Source organism: Sphaerodactylus townsendi, linkage group LG12, assembly GCF_021028975.2.
Source record: "Sphaerodactylus townsendi isolate TG3544 linkage group LG12, MPM_Stown_v2.3, whole genome shotgun sequence".
Classification (NCBI taxonomy): domain Eukaryota; kingdom Metazoa; phylum Chordata; class Lepidosauria; order Squamata; family Sphaerodactylidae; genus Sphaerodactylus; species Sphaerodactylus townsendi.
In genome coordinates, this window is record NC_059436.1 from 4,057,781 (window position 1) to 4,071,379 (window position 13,599).

The 13,599-nt window shown below is 40.0% G+C and overlaps 1 protein-coding gene across 5 annotated transcripts in view; it reads right to left on the reverse strand.

The window, feature by feature from the left end:
• Nucleotides 1-13,599, reverse strand: part of LRRTM4 (leucine rich repeat transmembrane neuronal 4) — a 424,076-nt gene that overhangs the window by 201,562 nt on the left and 208,915 nt on the right. For 2 of the 5 annotated variants that reach the window (XR_007245874.1, XM_048512279.1), the window contains exon 3: nt 9,369-9,428. The exons of 2 other annotated variants lie outside the window; for them this stretch is intronic. Coding sequence is in view for 2 of the 3 variants with exons in the window: in XM_048512279.1 (XP_048368236.1) it covers nt 9,369-9,428 (60 nt within the window). In the remaining variant the exon portion in view is untranslated. Of the gene's footprint in view, nt 1-5,093; nt 6,109-9,368; nt 9,429-13,599 lie in introns of those variants that run through there. One more of the 5 variants, XM_048512281.1, reaches the window with a different exon arrangement.

The following is a 13,599-nucleotide window of genomic DNA, read 5'->3' on the forward strand; positions in this document are numbered from 1 at the left end:
CTCTGCATTAAAGAGAGAGAGAGAATACATTTTATAAGCCCAGGAAAGCAACCAATTGACAATGTGCCATTTGTTCACTTTTAGCAAATATTAACATGGAAGACAATTTTCTGCATGACACAATTGCTTTAATTTTTACCAAGACAAATGTTTTGAACAGCAAAGAATAATTAAATCATCTTCTCTTTCAAAAGAACACCTCATATTCTGGATGTGTGTTTTCAGCATTTTGTAAATCATCTAATGATTTTCTGCTCGTTTAAATATTGCTTCCCCATACTGAACTGATTAGCTAATGTGAAATATGCAGGATAGCCTTCCATTTCAGAAATATACCAAGTTCCTAAATCAGCTAAAGATTTCCTGCTATTGCATATATTACTATTCCCATGAAGCTGATTAGGATAATGCAGAAGAAGCAACAACATATATTTCTCATATATATATATACACACACACACAAACATACATTTTCCTCGAGGTTACTTCCAATTTATTCAAAACAAATTCCACTGTTAAAGAAGAAGGCAGCATTTAAATCACACAGAGCACAAAGTGAATATGCCTCACATCCTGGGAAGAATTGCCAAATAGGCAGTCAACAAAGTTTGCCAGGAAACTGGGTCAAATCCTGACTCTGATGATATAGATAAGATATATTTCTCAACCCATAATAAAATGAAAATGTAAGAAGATTCAGGCTGGATCAGACCACCTAGTCCAGTATCCTATATCCCATAGTGACCAAGCAAATTCTTCCTGAAAACCAAAAGCAAGATACTTACACAACCCCATCCAAGACAGGGGCCAAATCTTCCCATGGGTTCAACACACTGCCATTTGGGTGGATTTAACCTCCCCGGAGCACTTACCCTGATTGATAGGAAAAATCACTGGCATGCAGCCAGTGACACCCTCCCTGGAGGTGGCATGTGGCATAGGATGCTGTGGCAGTGACCCTGTGCTTCCACTGCCAGCACAGTGTGGACAGTTCAGGGCATGGCTGGGGGTTAGTTTAGACTTAAGCTGGCAGCAGTTAGTTTAGACTTAAACTACTGAAAAGGCAGGCTAAGTCTATAGAGCCCCTTAGAGGCTTCTTGGTGGCAGGGAGGCTTTTTCTCTTTGAATGCCTCCCCATGCCACTGGAAAGCCTCTCTGGGAGTGGTGGGCAGAGGCATAGCAAGAGAGAAAAGCACCTGGTGCATCCTCTGCCCCTGCCCCACCCCACCCTGGAAAGCCCCTGACATGTTCCAAAATGCCCCACACACCCTTGCCATACACCCCACAGAGGCACGCGCCCAGTGCATCACACACACCCCACCCCTTGGAGCTATGCCTCTGGTGGTGGAGCAGTGCAGCTGCAGGAAGTTTTCTGGCAGCTTGGATGGGGCTGTAAAACACCCTTACTGCCCCCTGCCCAGTGGTGACTCCTTTTTGGAGGTTTGTTGCTTCTGAACAGAGAAGTTCCATTTAGCTATCATTCATGGCTAACAGGTGTTAATGAACATATCCTCTGCCCCTGATTGTCTTTTAAAGCCATCTATATTTAAAGCCAAGGCTAAAGAGATTTCTAGTTTGGAGAGCAGTCGTAATTCTTGGGAAAATTCTGGCCCCACCTGGGAGTTTGCTACTCCTTATACTATTAGGGAGAAATCACTGTTTCGCCCCCGAGTTGTCTTGTGCTTGAAAGCAGATTCACACTTTTTCCATATTTGTTTGTATCACACACTTTGAAGTGTTGTCACCCTATGTGGAAATGTCTGAGGGTAACATGCATCTCTTCTTAGTTGTGCAAGCCCCTGCTTCGAACATGAATAATATATGCTGTTCCAAGATGCACAGCTCCCTCATGCTTCCTGTACTTGAGCATCTAATACAGTTCCTGTATTTATGCATATAATTAATGTTCTAAGCCAGCCACAGTGAATGAGCGAAGAAACTTTATTACCTGCACCCTGAGGCTTAGGGACAGGGCAGGTTAGTCATCCATATAAATAATGCCCCCTTTAAATTAAATCTAACGAAAGTACATTCCTGTTAGGATGGTGTTTGCCAGATGAACTGTTTGTCTGCTGGGCATTTCAGACACACTGCAGACCAGCTGTTAGATGGTAAGTATTTTTGAACAAGTGTCTTTTAAGGGAATCCCCCCTCCCCCGGCTGATCTTCAAAGCACTAGAGGTGAATGAGTGTACCCTATTTCATTCCTTTTTGTTTCAGGGGCAGGGTTCTGCTTTTTGGTGCTGCCTTTCTACCTTCATGTGTATCGCATACACATATTTTACATTTTTATGCACCATTTATTCTGAATTTATAAGTACAACGTACATCCTGTGTCCCTATCTATCTATAAAACCCTTGTTTAATGACACAAATAATAATCAACTGAATATGTTTTATGGGAAAATTTGGTGTCCAGAAATAGAAAATAAGAAATATCAACACTACCATACTGCAGCCACAGGCAGAACAATGCAACTCAGCGCAGTGTGATTTTAATGAATGCGGTGTGCAAATCAAGCACAGTACAGAGAATCACATAAAGTGAATAACAATTGTAAGAGCTTAGAAGCAAAATTATAAATGTAGCTATGCTCCAACAATTTTTGTGACAGATTCCCAGGTGTATCTCCCATTTCATAGTCTCATGTCCATTTCTTCAGCATGCATACATGTTCTTTTTAAATATGGGTGCACAATATTCATGAAGCTTTTTAGAATCTTGTTGTTTAAGAGCTTCTCTGGTTTGATGTGTCCCTTCTCTGGTTTGGTGTGTCTCTATTTTGGTTAAATGGCACAAAATAAATAATTCTAGGTTTGATTTTTTACAATGAAGCCCCTGTAAAGGATTTAATGTTTCAGTTCCATCTTGAGCCAAAAGATTCCACCAGTTTTCAAAATCTAGCTTGATCCTACATAATTCTGTTTTCTTATGGTGCAATGTACATATTACACATAATATCTATCACTGCAAGACTGGATTACAGAAAAGATGAAAGGTATCACCAGAGGTGATATTCCCCCCTTTATTTTCCAAAATGTATTTTTATTACATTCATTATTATATGAGTCCAGCTTCATAAAATTCATTATCATTCTCACTGAGATAAATGGGAATAATTATATCTTCTTCCTCTACTCCCTTTTCTTCCACCTCCTCCCAATGAACTGCACTTACTGTATTGTAGGACCAGTGGGAAGACCACCTGGCCAAGGAGACAGCCAACTGGCTGGTGAACCAGCCAGTGAATAAGTGGACATGAAGTAGTCTCTCCGCTTGCTACCTTCACAGACACCTTATGTGCAGTTTCTACTAGGTTCTAGGCATCAAGTCTCTGTGCATCTTGGAAAATGTAGTCCTAGGGTTTGTGCTATAAAGCACTTTAAAACACCTTCCATGCAGCAGATATAAACCAACTCAAAGTGTCTCCTTCCTATTGAGTGAAATGTAGCATATAATTCTGTTAACTGGTTCCAGATGGATGCTAGAGGAGATGTAGAAAGAGCAGGCTGCCTTCTCACACCAATAATGTCAGTCTTATTTTCAGGATCACAGACTATTTGTCCTGCCAGGATTTATACAGGTTATTTCCCAAGAAAATATCAAAAGCATCTGTTTGCCATGGTTCAAGGATCAGGAGCTGGCTTGGCGATGCTGTAATGTTTCACCATGCCAGGGTGTGAAAGAAATTATTTTGAAGGTTGTGTGCCCAAAGCAGTCAAACATTTTGTTGGAAACAGCAGCGCAATGCTGGCCCAGTCTGGGTGGGTACTCAGAGACCTGATGTGTTTTGATGATCACTTTTAAAACACATGATGCTCACCTCTGCTCATTGTCAAAAGAATAGTCTGCATATATCTGCAACAATCCAGCATTTGAGACCTGACCTTTTCAAATTTAATAATTTACCTTTGGGCAAAACAAGTAAAGAGAGAAGGATTTGAGTCTTCTTTTACTCACGTTACTTCCACCGGCTATCTGAACACAAACATTCAGTGCCAGGTTAACCTAGCAGCAAAAGTAGCATATGCTACAGGCTCTGCATTTTTGAGGGCCCCGTACTAAATGTTTGCAAGCTGTCTGGTGAAATTGGCATCTCATCATACTCTCATGATCTGCCAATGCTGTTGTTTATATCCAGTCTCCTAAGCAAATTTTCTCGCGCTAAATCTAGAAAATGCAACTTTTAAATTATAATTTTCTTATGTCTGACATTTGAAATAGATATCTACATGTAAGTAGCAGTATTACTGAAGTGTTAGACATTTGTTGTATTATCTGGCAGTATAGGAAATGGGGGGGGGGAAATGAATGACTTTACTGTGCAAGTAAATAATTTATGTATTGTCGAAGGTTTTGTCGACGGCTGGAGTCAATTGGTTGTTGTGGGTTTTCCGGGATGTGTGGCCGATCTACCAGACCACAGCTACGCAGATCAGAAAACCCACAACAACTAAATAATTTATGTTTTAATATTTGTGTGTATTTTTTTAAAATAGGGCTTCTTTATAACATATGCTACAGCCCCCTTCATCCGGCCTTGCATATATATTTTATATTTTATTTATTTATATATTAGATTTAGGAACCACCCACTCCCGAAGGGCTCCGGGAGGTGTACATCAAACCATAAATCAACAATGATACACAGTAAATAATTTAAAATCATACTAAGAACTCTATGAAAACATAGCAGCATTACATATACAATACAACAATGGTGCAATAATGGTGGCGCCCGGTCCCAAGGCCAGGAGGGGACAGACAGTGCTGAATAGATGTTATATTGGGCATGCCAAAGATGGTATAGCACGCAACACAGGGGCATCCAGGAGGGGGAATCCGTGGCCGGCCTCACATGATGCACATAAAGCTGCCTATTAATAAAACAGACTATTGTCGATTAAGCTCTGTATTGTCCATTCTGACTGGGTGTGGCTCTTCCAATTCTCAGGCTGGGAGGGTACTCACAGACCTGATGTGTTTTGGCTCTTCCAATTTTCAGGTTTTCGCATTACCCACTTTCTGTAGCTGGAGATGCCAGGAATTGAATCTGGGACCTTTTGTATGCAAAGTAAATGCTCTGCTACTGAACCACAGGTCATGAATACACTCTTTGCTTCTTAAATAAATATATTTAGAAAACTGACAAGTTGTATGTCAGTTGCCAGTTAAACATTTTATTGCATTACCCAAAGTCAATCACTCTTATCTCTGAAGACAGAAGTTTACATGATGTATGTATAATTTCAAATTTCTCATCTCTGCTTTTTTTAAACAAAATTCCTCGTTCTATTTCAGCTTCACCATTGTCTGAAAATCCCAATTCCTCATTTTCTTGCTCTTTATTGTTTCCTTGCAACAAATTTGATTTACAGTGTATGTTTTATGCAAAAATGATGCACACACTATATGTATGAAAATCATAAACATACATTCACAACATAAATTAAGCCAATTATTGATAAGCAAATACTAAAAAAGGTACATCTACTTACCCCTAATTTAACAATACATGTAACTGAACTGTGGTAACATCAAAAATACCAGAGCAAGGAATAGAGAGATCCCTTGTCATATTTGTTCTAAACACTGGCAACAGAACTGTGGTATATATGGCATATATATCTATACGTCCAAGATGGTAGCTGATTTGTGGAGCTTTTGTAAAGTTTGATGAATTGGGTATTTATTTTTATAATGGTTCTCTATGTAGTGGGCAGAGAACTAATTCAATGCATTAGATTATCTTTTTTTACACAAAGGAGCATCTATCTAATTCTCAAAAGGAGCTCAGAGTTCAGACCCAAATCCACACAATGGGAGCATGTATAGATAAGGGGGATGTACAGAATGGACACCAAGGATAGGCTGAAAGAGTTTGTTCCAAAGAGCATGATCTCCTGATGGAAGTACATTCCGTGCTTCTTCAAATATCTTTGTAAGTCACTTTAAAAAAAATAGGTGGAAGATATTGGCAAAACATTTTTCATGAAAAAAACATTGCCAGCATTTTAAGTCACAGGGCGCAATTGTGTGATATCCTCTTGGAAACCAGTCCTAACAGATAAAGATAACTGATGAAATAATGAGGTCTCCCACAAAGCCTGCAAGTGAAGAGAAGGAGAGAATTGTACTATATATGTACTAGTGTAGGCACAATTACAATTCTTCTCCCACCTCAAATACAGTTGGATACCTCCATTTTTATTTTTTGGGAACTGAACTGCTAAAATATCTGTGTTGCCTAAGGCACACTGGGGTGCTATATTTCATGATGAGAGTGTTCACACTGTCCATAGCATGTGAACATTTTTTTTCTGCTAGTGTGAATTCTCTCTGCTGTTTTGACATGGAATAACAATTCCCAGATGAAAGCATCAAAACAGAAGAGCACAGGAAAGATTTTAGCATGACTTAGCACTATCTCTCTTTGGTCCCCCCCCCCCAACATTTCTGAGTTTTTCTGCCTAAAGCACAGCTGTGGGTTTTCTTGTGTCAACAGCAGAACAAAAACATTCTTGAGAAGGTCAAGCAGAATTTACTTTGGATCACATATTTGAGGTAAAAAGAAATCATGCTGTTCCCCCACCTCCACCAGAATACAAAACATGTACTACAAAAAGTAAACCTTAGTAAAACTATTAAGGTCTTCATGTGTTTTAAATTCTTCTAAGTTTGAAATAAGAAAAGAAGAGCAGTGGGTGAACAAATTTCCTCTATTCTGTTCCCATCCTCTTCCAAAATATATCTGTAAGACACATTTGGTTTTTCCTTAATTCCACTTTGTCTAGGATAATTTCAAAGGGTATCCACGCACCTGGCTTATCTGGAAAATGACAAAGAGAACAAGGAAGGATACCTATATTTCCACTTTGAAAGCAAGATCACAAGAATCAGTGGGGTAGCAAGTCTGGGTCTTATGGATTAGTCATGGGACTAATATGAGGATTGAACATGTTAGTAGAAACCATCATCCCATCTTTGTGAATGGAAACATTCATTTGTTGACCTGGTAAACACATTTCATATATGACCTACGGATTTTTATTTTATTTTATTGCTTCCTTGGCTGTCATTTAGCTGATGATAAATGAATATCTTGGTAGTGAAACCACTGACTACACCTAAAATGGAAGGATTTGAAATTGAATGAATTTTGTATGGTGGCTTTATCAGCATCCAGGGCATTGTAGGCATATACAGCATATACATAGAATTCACTGTCATTTTATGATCCACAAGAAGTCTCTTTCTACCAGCAAACTATAACTACAGTTTAAATATGCCTCAATCATGTTCACTTCTGGGCAGGGTGGGGGGCATAATTTTTAAAGATATTTGCATCAAATAGTTATTGAAAGCCTACAGCTAACTAAAATATGAGAATGCACTCTCCACACAAAGATAAGGTCTAGTGTTGCAGCACATGTATATCTGGGATTCATATGTCAAATGAAATGAGACATGATGCGTAATGGAAGAGAAGACCTGAATTTTCCCAAGAGCTGAATGTTGTAAGGTTATATCCACTCCTCCAGGGACTCTAGGCACCATGTACTATCCTCCACCAAAAAATCCCACATAAGAAGTCAAGTGACCAGTTAGTGACATGTCAACATTTTTCAGAATAACATCACTGATGTGCAGGGTTTTGTTAGGCAGATCATGTTCAAATTCAAACGTACAAATGTACATTTGTGACGGGTTCAACCCTGCATCCCACAAAACTTGCACCCCACCCATGCTGATCCCAGTTCTTGGAATGAAAAGCAAAGTTCTTCCCTCTCAGCTGTGCCCCTAACTGTAACTTCTCTCCTTCAGCCCAATCCAGACTGGGATGGTGTGTTCCGGTGCTACCCTGCTCCCTCCAAAGGGCTTTCCTACAGTGCGAGAAGCCCCAAAAGTTTTTTTAAACAACTTACCTGAAAATCCCCCATGGGGAAAGGAAAGATATGCCATGGATAATGTGGTACATCTCTGAGGCTAGGCCCACCAGCGCAAGGGGGTTAAATGGGTGGTGGAAGCCAACTAACACCAGCTCCATTCCCGGAAATGCCCTCACCACACACCCCAAGGAATTCCGTCACCATACCCCTGCCACATCAGCATAGCTTGGGGCAGCACAGGATCACTGACAGAGAGTCAGGTGCCATAGTCGGGGGTCCCAGGGCACTGCAATGGCCAAACACTGGCGGATTTACTCTTCCGCTGGGGTAAGTGCTCCAGGGAGGGCAAATCCACCAGTATAAGCCCACACCACTTCCAGAAGGGGATTCACCCCCCCCCCCCAAATTGCACTGTTAGTCACTCAAAACTTAATGGTGAATAGAGAGATTCTCTAAGGCCCCTTCCGCTTGGGTCAATAAACTTTGGCTGGGGATGGGAAAAAACCCTTTTTGGGGGAACTTTGCACAGATCACACTTCTAAGGTGAGTCTGCCCCATGCCCCCCCCCCCAACCTGGGTTTTTGGAGAATCACACTATCTGTGATTCTTCTGTTTTACCTTGCAGCTGCTCACAAGCGAACGGCTGGCAGGAAAGTGCTTTAATCGGCTGCGCCTCCCTGTGTTTGCAGAGGTCCCTATGTTTGCCTTGCAGCAACACAGAGACACAGGGTTACAGAGACAGCAGCATGGTTGTGAGGGTCCAGGCCAGCCTCCCCGTGTGACTGAACAGTGACAGAGGTAAGGGGGAAAAAAACCCGCACCTCCGTGCGAATGGAAAAACAGGAGAGCGGGTCACTTTATCCCACCTGCAACCTGATCTTCCTGTGCTGTGCGGAAGGGGCCTAATAGTTGTTGGGTTGGTCAACTCCTTAGAACCTCATTCACACTCTCTCCTGCTTAACTTGCAAATCATATTGTAACTAATTCTGTATTCTTTCTACAGATGGAAATTTATTTTACCTAATCAAGTAGCGAATCTAAATTGATGACAAAGCAAGATAGCTATAAGAGTGTGATTATTTTACCCTTCCAATGTGGAAAGGCCTACCCTGAAGTCACAGGGTAATATTAATACATGGAACAATTCTGAATCATTTGGTTTCTTTTATTTTACTGTTGTTTTGGTTTTTTTTGCATTGTTCCTGGAACAAACAAATGCAAATGGTTCTGAAAATTGACAATAAAGCCGGAGTTAATTCTCAGGAGTATTAACTGGTGGCACTGAAGAGTAGTTGTGGGTTTCTCTGTTTGTTTTATTTTAATCATGGTTTGATTTATGCTGCTGACACTTACTTGAGTTAACAAAAAAAGAAAATCCTCCAGGTGAAATATAGAAGATCATCCCAGTCATGACCCACAGATACCCTTCACTGACATGAAGCAATAAGAAGAATGCCTTGGCTGTAATTAATTCCTACCTTATTCACTGCACAATCATCCATGACAATTCCTTTTTGAAAGAGGACATCTCCGGAGAGCTGAGAAGATAATGGCAAGGGAAACAATACACAGCTCTATTATTATTTGTTTGGACTCAGCAATCCACTTAGGTAAAATACATTTCCTATACGATATAAATATAAAATACATTTTTTTAAAAAAATTGCAGATTCTTATTAATCAACAGCTGGCAAATTCAGCCGAGCAGTTTTGACTCTGGCAAATAAAATCAGAATTCCCCCCCACCCCAACACCACCCATAAGAATCTGTATCCTCCCTGCTTCTTCCTTCCAGACATCAATTGGTTGAGCTGAGTCCTGCCTGCCTGTTAATGTTTCAGTAGGGAAGCCCTTTTCCATCTCCCACAAAGATATTTAGTGGTTGTGGCTCTTCTCCAACCCAATCCCTTGTTTAAAACATATTACATGCCAATGCAGGAGAGGAATGGACTGTGCTATGACCTTTTTTCACCTGTTGGAAGAGGAAAAGATGACCATGGTTTTGCAGCAAATGCAGAGAAACTATACAAGAAACTTCAATTTCCCAGTCAAGGGTTACACCGCATTTCTAGCCAGACCCTGACTTTGTGTCTGTCAGTGCACAGGAGGAAATGGGCTCTGATGTTATGATCTGATTCAAGTGAAAGCTTAAAAATCCTGCCTTGGTGAAAATTGTGTGTCTAATTTTGGAAATAAATGTCTCAACTATATGACCGCTTTCACTAGGGGCAAAGGGAAGATTTATACATGCCTATTGATTTTTTTAATATATAGAAAGGCCTTAATGCTTTAGTTTAAGCCTAAGGCATTGTGCCTTCACAGTTCACGTTTTATTCATCAGAGGGATGTCCTGTCTCTCCCACAATCTTCTTAGCTAATAATCACTGGAGGATCTATTTAATTGCAGATATATTCTCCCTGAACCAATCTGCTTCAAAAAATACATATATACTTATCTGGCTGATGAAACCCAGATGATGCATTACATGTCAGAGGGAGACAAACCAATGCAAGCAGGCTATCTGCGGCTGATATCAGCAGGCTGCATCTCCTATCTCTAATTAAAACACTCATCCAATTGTAGTCAAAATGCTTCATTCTTAAATTGCAATTGGATTTTAAATGGGGATCGGAGGAAGGTAGTTGCTGCTACAAAAGAAACCTGACTGGCGGTTGAGTCAATAGCTTTTTTTTTCCCTCACTGAAAACAATCAAAGAGAAACTTAAGCCTTACGCATTATACACAAACTCATGTTTGTAAGGACATATTCAGAGCTGGAAGATCCGCTTCTGTTGAGGGTGAAGTTGGAAGCAGTTGGGGAAAAATTGCATCCTTTCATTGCCCACAATTCAGAGGCAGCCCAGCCCTAGTTCAAGTCAATATTAAAAGTCTTTGTGGTGCTACAAGATTGGCTACAGGGCTTGCTCAGCAGTGCCAGCAATGAGCATTGGCTCACTCATTGCCTCCTGGTGGCAGGCAGGATGGGGTAATTAAGCTGATAATAATAGTCAAGGTCACTACAGGTTTGAAGATTGTTGCTGTTCTAGCAGAGCTACTGAAGCTTAGCTCTGCTTGCTCCTAGCTGACAGTTCCCCTTCAAGCCAGCGGCCCACTGGAAATTTCCCTGTAAGTTACATGGCCAGTCCTCTCCTGCCACCATTTCCATGCAGCAAACTGACCCCAGCAGTTTTTCCTCCAATATAATTTCATTAATAACAAGATTATCCTGGCCCTGTTATCCTGGCACATTTTAACTGATCCATTCATGTATATTGGTAAAATGAAAAAAAAAATCAATGAATTGGTTTCATTTTTGAAAATAACTCTAGATAATCATGATGTCCAGAATCTGAAAATAAATTTGGATGAGAAGATTTGGGAGGAATATGTAGACTTCAGTACCCAGATCCTGGCTTCAATAGCCCAGGCTAGCCTGATCTCATCAGATCTCAGGAGCCCTGGTTGGTATTTGGAAGGGTGACCATTGAGGAATACCAGATCATGACTCAAAGGCAGGCAATGGTAAACTACCTCTGAACCTGCCTCTTACTTTGAAAACCCAACGGGCGTCACCGTAAGTCAGTTGTGAGAACACAACCCAGGCCCCCCAAAACAAACCCTAGACTACGTTATGCCTCCATTTGAATGACTTATTTTGTTTTTTATGATTTTAAAAATGATTTTATGATATTATTTTCCTTGTAAGCCACTAAAGAAGTGGCACACAAATTCCCTAAATAAATACATACAAATAAGTAATTGTCTTTTTTGCAACAAACACCAAACTTTTACTGGAGGCAAAAAGTGGAGATACTTTATCAAACGGGAATACATGCAATTGGACTTTATCACAATCCCTACTCAAGTCGAAGAATTTTCTACCTTTCAAGACAGTTTAAACAAAACAATTTTAAGTGTCTGATATTTTTCATCACATAATTTTGTTTTTTCATCCCTTCTAGATGAAGAAATGTCATTTGCTTAATGAATTATGGAATGTTAAAAAGTAGCAATTAATTTTGTGGTGTGATTCTTTAAAAAAATCAAATGACACAGCCTAAATTACTCTCTGCTTGTATTTAAACAGTCCATTGCAGTATATGTAGTATATATTAACAATCTGGAATTAAACTGTCTTTCATATAGTCACCAAGGCACCATGCAGGTATCTTCCTCCTACAAGTGCATTACTTAAAACCTCTAGGCAATACAGAGTGAAGAAATTCGATAACTAGGAGATATTCCCTGATGTTGCCTGTTATAAGTGAGGATAAACTGAAATGGGAACCAGGTTAATAAAAACTGTCTGTATTGAAAGGGGTGTCTTATCAGGGATTTTTCATAAGTCCCTGTAAAAAACTCTGAAAGGATTTCATTAATAGGATGATTTCAGATTGGATAGAATTTTCCATGTGACCATACAGCAAACACTGATTTTTTTTAAAACATACAGGCTTCATGTATCCATAGTGACATCAACACACAGCTAACTCTAAGTGGCAATGTTGCAAAGAGCTATTATTTTCAGTAAGTGGTCCCTGACTGGTTTAGAATGATCGAAGAAAAATGAAAGAGAGAACAACTGAACAGTAACAGCAGAAGATGAGAAATTACTGTTGCAAAGAGTTGTAAGCAGGCCCCATAAGCTAGGATTAAAGATATTGGGGGGTGGGGATCAGCCTCCTCTATTTTAAAAGAAAAAATGACCCGGAGACAAATTAAAGTCAGCCCGAGCTAAAATTAGTTTGGGGAAGAAAAAAAGCACAATCGGGTTGAAAAAAACTGAGACAGAATCTGCCAAGGTCCCATCCCGCTGAGGCTGCTAAAATACATCATTCTCAAAATGAAGCTTTGCATTTTGCAAAATGTTTAGAAGTTTCTGTCCCCCCCTTACAGCAATCCTGTAAGGTAGGCTCTTTTTGTCCTGATTTTACAAATAAAGAACTAAGGCTGAATAACAGAGCTGTGAGTAATGACACAGAGTGAGTTTAAAGTAGATTACAGCAGGTACAAAACATGAACTAACTCTGTAGTAGATCAATGGTTCTGATCAACTTTATTACCTGAGAATCACAGGTTCTTAGCACTCTGACCACACTGGTTATATGGAAGATGTGCTAATGTGGTATGACCAGGTCTGCATAGACAAATTCAGTTATGTCTAGTGGCCCTGGAAATATCAACTCTTCCACGAAAGAAACAACCAAGGCTGTAACCAAGGAAGGGATACAACACCTATGCACAGACAGAGGAATTTATGCAAAACAGTGGAACTGGCACGTTCCTTCTTTTCTGCCTCTTCCTTTAGAAGAGCAAAACAGGCATTAAAAAACCATATCACTTTGGGGGGGGGGGTACAGATGCCAAGTAATAGAGGATGTGTTCTCTTAAGTAATAAACCAGTTTCTTAGAATTCATGAGGCTCTGAACATATTAACAATGCAGCTTAGCAGAGCTTTCAGGGTTTTTTTTTTTAATAAAAACCTCGGGGGGAAGAAAGGGGAGAAAGAAATAACCCAAGCAAATGCAAACTGTCAAGTCATATATATGATGCCTAAAATCTCAATCCAGCTCTTTGAAAGCTTGTCAGGAAAATTAATTACCCTCTTGATTTAAAGAGCACAGTTTTTGTCCCCACTGGAAAAAAAAAAGCAGCATTTAAGTATTGAAAGCATATACCAGTCGACACCAGACATCTCATTCAATAC